The sequence below is a fragment of the Thunnus thynnus genome, chromosome 22 (genome assembly GCF_963924715.1).
Source record: "Thunnus thynnus chromosome 22, fThuThy2.1, whole genome shotgun sequence".
Taxonomy (NCBI): domain Eukaryota; kingdom Metazoa; phylum Chordata; class Actinopteri; order Scombriformes; family Scombridae; genus Thunnus; species Thunnus thynnus.
Window position 1 is genome coordinate 22405159 of NC_089538.1, and position 13702 is coordinate 22418860.

At 37.8% G+C, this 13702-nt stretch overlaps 1 protein-coding gene across 6 annotated transcripts in view; it reads left to right on the top strand.

Moving 5' to 3' along the window:
• Positions 1 to 6547: 6547 nt before the first annotated feature.
• LOC137174987 (SH3 domain-containing protein 19-like) overlaps positions 6548 to 13702 on the top strand; it is a 72853-nt gene continuing 65698 nt past the window's right edge. For 5 of the 6 annotated variants that reach the window (XR_010925523.1, XR_010925525.1, XR_010925524.1 and 2 more), the window contains exon 1: positions 6549 to 7065. Coding sequence is in view for 2 of the 6 variants with exons in the window: in XM_067580576.1 (XP_067436677.1) it covers positions 6975 to 7065 (91 nt within the window). In the remaining 4 variants the exon portion in view is untranslated. Of the gene's footprint in view, positions 7066 to 13702 lie in introns of all 6 variants that reach the window. The other variant, XR_010925526.1, reaches the window with a different exon arrangement.

The window sequence follows — 13702 nt, forward strand, 5'->3', positions numbered from 1 at the left end:
ACTTCAAAGAAAACAAACCAGTTAGTTCAATATTTAACTAAACAATACTGATTTTTGAAGAAACAGATATAAATGACAATACATTTATAAGATACGGTATCATTAATAAATCACTTTAACCAGACCAGAAATATTAATTAATATGATTACCACCATCTTTACTATTAATTTTTACATTTACAGAAACAGACAGACCCTCTATAGATACACCAATTAGTTCATTGACAAAGGATATAGACGACCATCCCTTTTTATTAGTTTACTTTTCACTTTATTCTATTTTTTTTTATCATTATTTAACCTTTTTAAATTCATTATTGTTTCTTTTTCTCTACTGGTATGTCTTAAAATCTCTCTGTGCATTATATATTTATGTTGTATGACATGTATTGTTTATTCTAAATGTATGATTTTAAAATGTATATTTTGTATGTAGAAAGCTGTGTTTTTTCCAAGTTCCAATTGTTAAAAGCACAATAAAAATGGTGTTGAAAAATAAGAAACTACCACTAATTCTGGGACACTAATATTGAAACATTACAGCATTTATTTGTTTTCATGTGTTTGCACTAAAGAATGTTTTGGGAATCATTTGAAAATTGGACACCTGAAAAAGTCACCTGTATGAAACTTATAATGGAGGAAAGAAAACTGTATTTTCATAAATGTGGAGGTATCAATATGACTTTGTCTTCAAACATGCGCAAAAAAAAAAGAAAAGAAAAAGAACAAACTTCAGCAATCACAATAGAGGGGAGGGAGTACATGGAATAATAAGGAAAAAGCCTTTATTAATTACATGGCACTTGACACATCACAACAATTTCATCATCTTCTTCTTTATTCAAAGAGCATTATGCTGAATCAAAGCCCAACGTTTCAGCTAACACCTTCATCAAGGAGCCAAACAGGAATAAAGGGAGTGAAGAGGAGCTGCAGACCACACATTTTAAACACAGAAAGACAATGACATCAGCTTCCGATTCACAGCTTCCACTTCGGAGAAAGTTAAGAGAAACATAAATAATGATATCTATCAGTTGATTCTCTTTTTCACCTCTTATAAGTGGTGGTTTTACATAGACCTTCTGGCTTTTGTACATTCAGAACTCCATATATTAATGTGAAATGTCTGTAGATATATTGGGGAGTTGCTTGTAATTACTGTTAAATAATGTTTATATAAAGTTAACCTCATACATTAATGGGGAAATGTATGTAGATATATTTGATAGTTGCTTTTAAATACTATCAAACAACGTTTATATAAAGTAAACCCCATACATTTATGTAGACATCGTAGCAAAATCCTTAACACTGTTTAAACCTACTTTCAGATATGTGAAACTTTTATTTTGCTTATGAAAACAAAAAAAAGGGCAATCCAGACCACATCAGACCAAGTGTAGATCAAAAAACACTATATTTAGACCTTTCAAATCTGGACTAGATTACCAAGGAGACTCCACTTTAGATTAGGGGGAAGCAAAAACACTTGTAAATGACTTATAAATGATTTAGTCATGCATTTACACATCATTTCTAACAGATGAGGAACACTGATGGAAGTAGTTGGGGATGGTATAGAGCTGATACACATGGAGTCTCCAGCTTGACTTACAACGTATTTGTGATATGTTAACATAATGTTAATCAATCATTTACAAAGGTATATTAATGTTTTGTTCATTATTAACTAATGTCTTATAAATTACTTACTACTGGTCATTAGTATAAAGCGTTACCCTGTTATTTATTTGGTTTCTTTAGTTGCAGAAACAAGCAGTATATGACCACTAGATGAAGATAGAAGACAGTAATCATAGATATATCTATATATCTATGATAGTAATATGAGTGTCTGTTGTGTTTTGACACATAGCAGAAAAGCCTGGCTGCTTTGACTGTTACAGTATAAATATTTGGTTTCCCATCATTCCTCCAGGAGGCTTCCTGCAGCATCTGAGCTCTGTTTGTGGATTTTAAAGTTCAAGTTTTCAGTTTAAACTCATTTGACATTTCAAAAGACTGGTAATTACAGGTGGCATGTAATATCATATTTTCAGGAGAATAGTATAAAACTGACTAAACATAAAAGCATAAAGACAAAAAAAAAAAAATTTCATTGTTTTCATTATCACACTGGTTGAAACTGACAAACTGAAAAATAATCAGTCTTTTGGTTGACAATCATATTTCAGCGTCTCATAAAACAGTTTTTAATTCAGTCAAACAAATGAGACAAAAACAATAACTAACTTAAAGATCCCCTCCAAACTTGTTTTAAGACATATGAAAAGAATAATAATTTATGTCTGATAAGGTTTTGCCACAAAGCTGGTTAGAAATGATTAAAATGACATATACTCCATTTACTTCATTGAAAAATCCAGAATCTATGAATATTATATATATAAATTTATCAGGTTCAATTCATCACTTGCTGTATTTATGTTTTATTTTCCATTTCACACACACACACACACACTCAAGATTTTTACTTTTAGACACAGTTTAAGCCCATTTTAATGTCAAAAGTTGCCAAGATGACTCATCTCAAATATAAACACTTATATAACTCCTGACAGCTTTTTGAAGACCAATATTCAAGTCAGTCAATCAATGAATTAATACACACCAAAGGATTCAAAAGTATGAAAGTATGAAAAGAAACAAAATGATGAAGGTATTTAAGAGAATATTTTGTGTTCATTTGTTTTAAAAATTGGTCAAAGTTTGATAAACATGTGCAGCAGACGTCCTGTCTTCTGCTTTTTCACCACTAGGTGTTGCTGTTTATCCACACAGAGATAAAACAGTGGGCTGATCAGTTCAGTTATTTAGCTTGGTTAACAGCAGCTATTTCCTAACAATCCATAGACCAAACGAATTATTGATCAGATTTGAGTGACAGATTAATCCATAGTGAAAATCATTGTTAGTTGCAGCCCTATCTTGGTCTTAAAAAGTTTTAGGTAAAATGAGTTTCCTGAAGCAGCACACAGCTTTCTCAAGGCAGTTTAACTAAAGCCAAAAACAAACAGAATAACAATCTAAATAGGATAAATGAATATATAATTAGGCATGGTGGCACAAAAAAATAGAAAATCTAACCTCTTTGTATCAATAAAGTATTTTACAAAGAACACTCTTTTTAAAATCACATTTACTTCCATGTAGTAACATTTCACACCAGTTAATTGAATATGAATATACTGAAATTATAATTAAAGTTGTTTTTGATGAAACAATCCAACAAACTACAGCGGATGTGTTGTATTTTGAACTTTCCCCTCTGTTTTTCTGTTAAAATAATAATAATAATAATAATAATAATAATAATAATAGTACATTTCATTTGTATCTCACTTTTCCTTCATGGTAAATCTATAGGTTCTATATCTATAGCTTTGGACTTATCATGTTGTTTTTAAATTCTTTGCAACATAATAAACCTGTTTCATAGTAAAAGTTGATCCCTGCAGTGACCAATGTTTCTGTTTTTGTCAAGAGTTTGAACCAGGACTGAACCGCTGAACTTTGACCCTTTTGAAAACCGCTCGTTACTGACATTTCTTCTGCTCTGTTTAACTGAATCGGAGTGTTGAAAATTGATTTTAAAATAATTCTTACTGTCAAAACTGACTTTTAGTTTTCCATAACTCCACTATAAAATGACAGTGTGATGATCCATCCATCCATCTTCCACTGCTTATCCAGGACCGAGTTGCAGTGCAGATTGAGTAAGGAAACCTGTCCTTCTCCCTGGCAACGCCCTCCAGCTCCTCCTGAGGGATCCCAAGGCGTTCCCAGGCCAGAAGAGATATTTAGTCTCTGCAGCATGTTCTGGGTCTACCCCGGGGAGTCCTATCAGTTGTACGTGCCTGGAACACCTCCAGAAGGAGGCATCCAGGAGGCAGGTGCCAAAACCACCTCAGCTGGTTTGTTTCAATGCGAAAGAGCAGTGGTTCTACTCTGATCTCCACCGGGATGACCGAGCTCCTCACCTTATCTCTAAGGCTGAGCCCAGACACCCTCTGGAGGAAATTCATCTTGGTTACTTGTATCCGCGATCTCATTTTTTTAGTCATAGTTGGGACGTAGACCAACTGGTAAACTGAGAACTTTGTCTTCTGGCTCAGCTCTCCCTCCACCACAGTGGTCCGGTACAATGCCTGCATTACTGCTGATGCTGCACTGATCCACCTGTCAACCTCACACTCCATCTTACCCTCATTCGTGAACAAGACCCGGAGACACTTGAATCAGTCCACCTTTTTCCCATGGAGCACCATGGCCTCAGACTTGGAACCAGAACCACATGATTTGCAAAAAGTAGAGAAGCAATCCTGAGGTCCCTGAACCGGATACTCTCCTACCCCTGACTGCGCCTTGAGATTCTCTCCATGAAAATCACAACCAGAATTGGTGACAAGGGACAACCCTGGTGGAGCCCAACACCAACACTAAGAACGAGTCTGACTTACTGCTGAGAATGCGGACACAGCTCACACTGCTGTTATATAAGGACTGAATGGCTCGCAGCAACAGCCCTAGTACCTCATACTCCCACAGCACCGCCCACAAGGTGCCCTGAGGGACACGGTCGTACAACCTTCTCCAAGTCCACAAAGCACATGTGGACTGGATCTGCAACTTCCCATGACCCCTCAAGCATCCTTGAAAGGGTGAAGAGCTGTTCCACGGCCAGGAGGGAATCCGTATTGTTCCTCCTGAATCCGAGGTTTGAACCTCCTCTCCAGCACCCTGGCATAAGCTTTCCCCAGGAGACTGAGTAGTGTGATCCCCTGATAGTTGGAGCACACCTTCTGGTTCCCTTTTTTGAAAATGGGAACCACTACCTTGGTCTGCTAGTCCACAGGCACTGTCCTTGATGTCCATGTGACACTGAAGAGGCGTGCCAGCCATGACAGCCCAACTATGTCCAGGATGAATCTCATCCAGACCCGGCTCCTTGCCACTGAGGAGCTTTCTGACTATCTCAGAGACCTCTGCCAGGGATATGAGTGAGGCTTCCCCTGAGTCGTCCAACTCTGCCTCCTCCACAGAGGGCTGAACCTACTGAGAATTATCAGCAGCTCTGCAGCTCCCCTCGGTTTTACGGTGCTTTATAGCTCATTTAATTTCAGCTCATCAAACTTTACTGTTTTGGTTCACTCTCAGTGCTCTCATAACGTCATTTTTGGCCGCAGCAGGCAGATGATTTCAGAGAAAAAGCTCTGAAAAGCCATTGCACACTATCTGCTCAGCACCAAATGGCAAACAGACACAGTTAGCTGTAGACTAGCTGGTGATAGTGGAGCATTTAGCAGCTATAGAGTCAGATATTTCTCTCAGGAGTTGGTAGAGAACAAAAACAGCTATGAAAGAGAGTGAATATTGGACTTACATTCATCTGAGTTGCATACGGGACCAAACCACTACTTTTACTTTAATACTTTCACTACATTTTTCTGCTAAGTATATTTATTTTGTAGGATTTTTCATACAGAACTTTAACTTGTAATGGAGTATTTTTACATTGCTGTATTGGTACTTTTACTTAAGAAAAGGATCTAAATACTTCCTCCACAATTATATTTTGTATAAATAATCTGAAAAGTAACTAAAGCAGTCAGTCAGCCTAAATGTGGAGGGAAAAGTACAATATTTCCCTCTGAAATGGAGTTGAGTGGATGTATAAAATAGCACTATAATGGAAATACTCAACTAAAGTACAAATACCTCAAAATTGTAATTAATTAGGCCTACAATCAGTAGTGGAAGAAGTATTAAGATCCTTCACTTAAGTAAAAATATCAATACATAAGTGTAAAAATACTCCATTACAAGTAAAAGCATCAGTGTTAGAGCAGCATGTTACTGTTGTAGCTGCTGGAGGTGGAGCTAGTTTCAACCACTTTATATACAGTTAGCTAGTTTAGTCCAGTGGTTTCCAACCAAGGGGTCGGGCCCCTCCAAAGGGTCAGCAGATAAATCTGAGGGGTCGTGAGATGATTAATGGGAGAGGAAAGAAGAAAAAACAGTTCTGATAAACAAATCTGTTCTTTTTGGCTTTTTCTCTAATCTTTGATTTTTGCTGAAATATTTGATCATTTGAACATTTCTTGAAATGAAAGCATGTGAGAAGTTTAGAGGGAAAAATCACTATTTGGTGGAGCTGTTAACAACTCATAGACATGTGAAATGTGACCCCGACTACACACTGCTTTTTGTAAGACGTCAAAAGCCAAAAAGGTTGGAAACCACTGGTTTCACCTTTAACAATGTGTTGTCTTTTAAAAGCTTGTTATATTATCCATTGTGTCAAATCTTCATCTGAAAAGTAACTAAAGCTGTCAAATAAATGTAGTGGAGTAGAAAGTACAATATTTCCCTCTGAAATGTAGAAAGTAGCATCACATGGAAATACTCAAGTAAAGTGCAAGTACCTCAAAATTGTACTTGATTACAGTACTTTTATGTGCTTAATTATTGTTTTGTTCCGTCAGTTGGTGACGTCACGCAGCCGGAGCGCGTGCGGCTCTGTATGTTGAGCTCGCGCCGCAGCCGCCGCCGGGGGGCCAGAGGGAGAAGAACAGGGAAGCACGGAGAAAAAACTCTTCAACCGACAAAACAAACACAACGACAGCTATTGTTTTAAAAAAATATCAACACGGCTTAATCTGTTTTTTGCCTCCGAAGCTGCTGAACACGGAGCCGAAGTGTTTCACCAAAGCCTGGAAGTCGTTTATCGGCCTGAAGTTGACGGTGCTTCGGGTGAACTTGTTCCCGAGTTGTTGTGGTGGATGTTAGCGACGACAACACAGAAAGAGGAGGAGGAGGAATAATGTGGCTGCCGCTGCCTCTGCTCTGACCCAGCCAGCCTCATTTCCCCTCTCAGACAGAAAGGAGAAGAGAAAGAAAGGAGAAAGTAAAGGAAATAAAGCAAGGAAGAAAGAGAGTAAGGAGAAATGGCCGAGGCACGGTCTGAGGAAGAGGAGGAAAACATGATGAGAGACACCCGGGAACAAGTGGTTCGACGACAGCCGAACAGCTCCGGAGGTAAATGAGGAAAAAATACGACAATATCTGGTTTATTTTGAACTGTCTCCATCTGATATCGATCCAAATAATCGATTCCTGTAGGCAGGGGCGGATTTTGTGGTTTGGGGGCCACAGGCAAACACCCTTTCTGTAACTGGGAAATGTCTCAAAACTTTTGTCTTTAGTAAAACTATTAATATCAAACAGTAAAAGTCCTGCAATATGATTTTACTTAAAGAGTGAAAGAGGTTTTATCAGCACAATGTACTAAAATATACAAATGTACAAAATCAGGTAAGTAGCATTACTGTTATAGTAGTAGTACAATGTTTTCCTCTGAAGTAGAAGTATACAGTTGGATATTTTGGGGGCCCTTTTGTAAGTTTGAGTAGGAACATAATTCAGTATATTTCATATCTAAACATAATAAAGCTATAGTTATTTGGGGATCTTTTATCTGGGGGGGCCCCCCACTCCTGCCTGTTGGAAAAATAAGTTGTCACAAGTCGACTGGCTCGCTTATACCGGAAACACAAACTCCAAATTGAAGCTAGAGATCGTCAGATATCAGCAAAACTAGTTCACACGTATCGTACAACACAGCTCAAAATACTTAAGTTAAATTTCTATATTTTTAAATGTAGTTTTGCAGTATTCCCGTGGTGAGTATAGTGAGGTTATAAGGGTCTAATGGTACTGGTAGCTCCTGCTGGATATGTAATACTCCTTCAGGGTCCTCCAGTTATGTGATATTAGTAGGATCCCTGTAAAATCTAACATTAAACTGCCACAATTCTGGCTTTAAATATATATATACAGTACTGGCTGGGCTAAAACTACAAAGAAAAGCTTTTAGTTTACTGCTTTTAATGTGCAAAATATCAGCTTGTCACAAAAATACAAGGTAGTTTACTCCATTGTAGAGGCTAAAGTGATTGAAACATGCCAGAAAATATACAGGAACCATGAGTTTTGATTTAGAGTTACAGTTCCAAAAGTGATGAAATATTCAATCAGGTTTGGTGAATGACATCTCATTCATAATTGTCTTTGATACACACAAACACACACAGATAATATTCTTTAACAGTGTAGGCAGTGCTTACAGTACAGTATGAGTGTGTGTGTGTGTAACCTGTTTGAAGCCATAAATTCTTGTATGAACATGCAAACATGCCATCATTTAGGTCAAAGTTTACACACGCAGCCATAAATACAGACTCATAGAAACATTCCCAGTTGACTGTAATGGTGCAGGCCTGTGCCAAGACTTACAGCCATTAGTTTAATTAAAGTCTCCCTCTTTGTCCCCCCCTCTCTCTCTCTCTCTCTCTGTCTCTGTCTCAGTCAGAGGGAAACACAAGTTATCTTGACTGTTCAAGGCTGTTCCTTTAAACAAACGCTCTGTGTGTGTGTGTGTGTGTGTGTGTGTGTGTGTGTGTGTGTGTGAGAGAGAGAGAGAGAGTAAAACAAGTGCATTAGTCCATAAAAAGCCTTTCAGATGATACCGTCACTTCAACCCAACCCTTGTTCTGTGTATCATAAGGAAAGTTATGACACAGGTCTGAACAGCTTTGAAGTGTGACACAATGCAACCTTGCAGTAGAATTTCTATGACAACATAACAGGATTTAGATAAGCTTCAGCTTCAGCTTCAGCTAGTCCCTCAGTCCAGTTAAGACAAGCACACACTACAAACTTACAAAATCTCAGAGTTGTTTTGCTGCTCAGACATTTTTTTTTGTGTCCCAGGCTGTTGTTGTATAAACGTGAAGCTAAACAAACTACCCAATGAATGTCACACATCTACTGTAGGGCTGAAACTAATGATTATTTTTATTATCCATTAGTCTGTTGATTATTTTCTTGATTAATTGATTGGTTGTTTGGTCCATAAAACGGTGAAAAATGTCGATCACAGCCCAAGATGACGTCCTTAAATGTCTTTTTTTTGTCCACAACAATTCAGTTTACTGTCATAGAAGACTTAAGAAACCAGAAAATATTCACATTTGAGAAGCTGGAATCAAATGATCAAAATAATTGGCGATTAATTTAACAGTCAGCAGCTAATCGATTAATTGTTGCAGCTCTAGTGTAGTGATTACAAGATAAATCCCACTCAGAGAAACAGTGGATTAAATTATCTAGACTTCGGGGGCGTGATGCGTTCTGTCCCAGACACACATAGTTAATGTGCAAAACAAAAGAGCAGGTGTAAAAATAGCAGAGAGGGGATTTACAAGAGCTACAAGGAAGGTTTTGGTGACGAGAAGGAACTTAAGTTTCAACAACATCAGACGTAGAGTGGGTGCAACGCATAATTATCTAGAGAATGACATAGTTATCTATGAGTCTGACTGTAAAAGCAAACAGATGGTCTGGAGTTTGTCATTGATATTCAAATAATCGTAAAATGACTCCAGGCTTTAACTAAAAGCTCTTAATCATTTTTTACTGCTTTCATCTCAGTATTCTAGTGAGTCTAGGACTGAAGCTAATCAATATTTTTTATTATCGGTTAATCTGACGTTTATTGTTTAATTGTTTACTCTATAAAATCTTAAAAAATAGTGAAAAAAATGCCTTTTCCAGTTTCTCAAAGCCTGCTGTAATGTCTTCAGTTTTACTTGTTTTATCCGACCAACAGTCCAAACCCCAAAGACTCCAATTTACTGTCAAATATGTTGAAGAAAAGCAGCAAATCTTCATATTTGAGAAAGTAAAACCAGATAATTTTGGGCGTTTGTGCTTGAAAAATGATTGAAACAATGACTAAATGATCAAACCAGTCCATCAACCCGTCAACAGTTGACTAATAGTTGCAGCTCTAAGTGAGACGACGTTCATATCGGCGCTCTCCGCCTTCCCGTGCAGTAACAGCACAGAGCTGAGCTATAAAAGACAACCAAACAGCAACTTCCTTTCATAAACAAATGGGGAAGTTCTTCTTGGATCTGACAGCAGTGTGACACAAAACAGATGCTCTTGATTCCCGCGGAGGAAATCAATGCTTTGTCACAGTACACAAGCTTAAAAGCATTAATTATAGTGGCTACATGATAAAAACAAGACGTGACCGCACACCGGTTTCCCTCAGGGTCGAACAATCACATGTTCAGACAAGTGAATTAAGAAAAAGCTTAAATCACACACATGAGAATTTGCACAGCCGCTTCTGGCGCCCTCATTACATCTGTACCCAATGAATAAACACGCTAGCTATTAAGAAAATATGTAAAAGAAAAATACCAAAATAATATACAACCGATGAACTCCCTCCTCAAAAGAAGAAGAAAAAAAAACCTGCCTGATGAGGGTAAAAATTAAGCAAAAATTTTTTAATGTAACAAAATTTTTGAAGCAAAAAAGTGGATTTAGTTGGTTGGTCATTGGTTTCAGCTTTAAAGCTTCAGTGATTAGTCGATTAATTGATCAGTTAGTTGCCAGATATAGCTTTTTTTTTTAGCTTTATTTTCTGCTCTTTGTGTTTTATATCACCGTAAACTGAATATCTTTGTGTTGTTGCCTGTTGGTCAGACAAAACAAAACATTTAATGACATCAAAAAAAAAATCAATATTCTTTGAATAGACATAGACATTTTTTTAGATAAAACGACTAATCATTTAATCAATTTTTTTTTCAGATTACTCAATAATGAAAATAATTGTTTGTAGTTTATTATCAATTAATCTGTTGATTATTTTCTCAATTTATCGTTTAATTGTCAGGTAAAATATCAGAGAAAATTTTGTTTTGTCTCGGCCAAAAATCTACAACCCAAAGATATTCAGTTTACTGTCATATACGACTAAAGAAACAGGAAAATTTTGTCTTTTTTTTTCTTAAAAAAAATGACTCAAATGATTAATTGATGATTAAAATAGTAATGGTGATTAATAATTAGTCAGTCGACTATTCATTGCAGTTTTATGGCCCAGACTCAGTGAAAGGGGATAATTGATGAGCCTCGTTTAAAGTGCATCAGTTGGCGCGCTGCAGGCATGAGATCTGAAATGCCAACACCGCAGAAGCAACACAGATTTGTCCTGTTGTTCTTTGTATTTACTGCTGCATTAGGAATGAATGAAAAGCAGAAATACAGAAGAGGACAATGAAACTAAGATGGTCTGTTTCCACAGTAAATCATCTGTTGAGCGTTTGATGGTTATTTATTTGTGCTTTAGGACGTAACTGCCATGAAACAACCACAAAATAACATTTTTATTCCTCTCGTCCACGGGCTCTCTCATAGTTCGCTCATGCTATTTGTGCAGGAAAACCAGCTTTGATCACCGGTTCTTCATTTGACGCTCCAAATCGAACCAACTCGATGCATCGAGGCAGTTTGATTCGTTCCTTTTTGGTGCACGTTCGGCCATTTAAAACAATAGTTGTACTGTCAGACGCTTTCAGTGCGTTTTGACCTTTTACTGTCCAACAACAACAACAGAGAAATCCACCCGGCTGTGCTGTTAACTCTCACAACACAACCAGGAGAGAAGCTTAAACATGTTAAAAACACAGATCTGGGAGCTTTGTGTTGGTCAGAGTCTTAAGTCAAGCTGTTGTTGTGAAATAAAACTGAAGCATGTGACGGTGACGAGATGAGGTCACTGAGTTTTAACAAATGTGTTTTACATGAGACAATAATTTTGATTTGAAAGAAAATTGCGAGAACATTTTTGCACCATGGAGGAAATTTAACTGGTAATCATCATATGAAGCATTTGGATCTAAACCAGGCTGTTGACACATAGAACAACACATTAACACACACACACACACACACACACACACTGGGAAGCAAACACAGTTTTATTTGTGTGTGTGTGTGTGTGTGTGCGCAGTATTTCAGCTCCGAGTCTCTCTGTGGATTTAAAGGAAATCTGTGATTAATTTTTCGTCCATCTGAAGTTTGTTGTCTTTAGCCTCTCCTTAGCTCTGGGAAATGCAGCTTAATCAAATTCAGAACCACACCTCAGTTTTTAGAGCTTTTTTTGGTTAGAAAGACATATAAAAGTGAACGAGATCGATCGTAGATATTAACATTCTCCCATTTTAAAAAGAAAAAAGATGTTAGATCTAGTCAAGTTTTCATCCACTAATAGATTAAGAGTGGAGGTAAAAACTAGAGTTATCTTGTAGCATGTTTTGATTTAATGACTAAATAAATTACCTTTACGAGACAAATGTGAAGTATGTTGTGAGCGTTCTGCGCTGTCACTCAGAGACTAACGTTAGCGGAGCAGCAAACTCCAGCAGCAACAAATGAGATCAGCTGACTAACACACACTGCAGCATTAAACAACTTAAACCGACTCTGAGACTATTACATGTCATGAGTATTAGCCTATCAGCACATAGACTGTATAAAAATATGGACGTAGTTACCGTGACGTCACCAGTTGGTTTCTGAAGAGCGGTTTTGAAGCTCAAAGCGAGCCGCTCCGGCCGTCGCCATCTTGGCGGTACGTGACGCCGCCTGACTCCCAGCCAATCAGAAATGGGCAAAGAGGCGGGGCTGAATGGCTGAAACAAGCCACCTAGCGGCTGGCGGACCTGTCACTCAAAGCAGCCATGTCCTTCATTATGCAGAACTTTATGGCTTAATAAAATTTAAACGGGTACAGTTGTCATGAAAGAGGAAATTAACTATAGAAACCTAAAGCGTTTCTTGTACCAGGCTGTAAACATGTTTATTTCTGTTGTAAAGTTGGGCATTTTAACGTGGGGGTCTGTGGGGATTGACTCGCCTTTGGAGCCTCAAGTGGCCATTCGAGGAGCTGCAGTTTTTGGCACTTCCTCATTGGCTTCATTTTACAGCCCCGGAGGTTTCCACTTGGTTTCATATCAGAAATCCTGCGCCCGCTCAGCGTGTTGGACAGTGACGTCTTTCCCCCGGAGTTAAACGGTGCAGCAGAGAGGCTGCTCTCCACTACTGGAGACATGATGTTAATAATAAAAACACAGCGGAGCAGTCTGCCTCCCCCTTGGTTTGTTATTCTCATACAGGCGGGAGACTGTAAGATGCTTTCAAATTAATTAATGCTGTTTAAAATAAAAAGGCTGCAGACCATTTATCTTAACTGCCAGTTAATGTTTCAAATTATATTTCAGTGGACTAAAGACACCAGTTAATGGTTTGACACACAGTTTACTGGAGACTGATAATAGAGCCCCCTTTTCTTTTCAGTCAATCAAGAATCGTTGTGGAATCGAATTGGACACCAAAGCAATCGAATTGTGAGATTCCCAGAGATTCCCACCCCTATAGTAGATTATATAAAGCAATGAAATGGCCACGAGACATGATTCCCACTACAAAGTGACCCAGTTTTTCTCCACCCACACTCCTCTCTCAGTGTGCCAAGTGATAAATGCCTCATGTGAGTGTCTCAGGCTTTCATCCCATGTGGAGAAAGATTTCTCACCAGTGACCATACTGACAAAAGTGGGTCAGTTTGTCAGTTAGTGTTTCTGCTCTGTTGCACACTACCTTGAGAAAAGTTTTATATCAAAATGTTTAGAACAGCTTTAATTGATTTTTTTTTTTTTTTTGGCCACTTGGGGGCAGCGGAAGACAAGTTATAACCACGACTCTGACATATAAAATTTTAAGTTGTAAACTTGTTAGCAAACTATTTCCACAT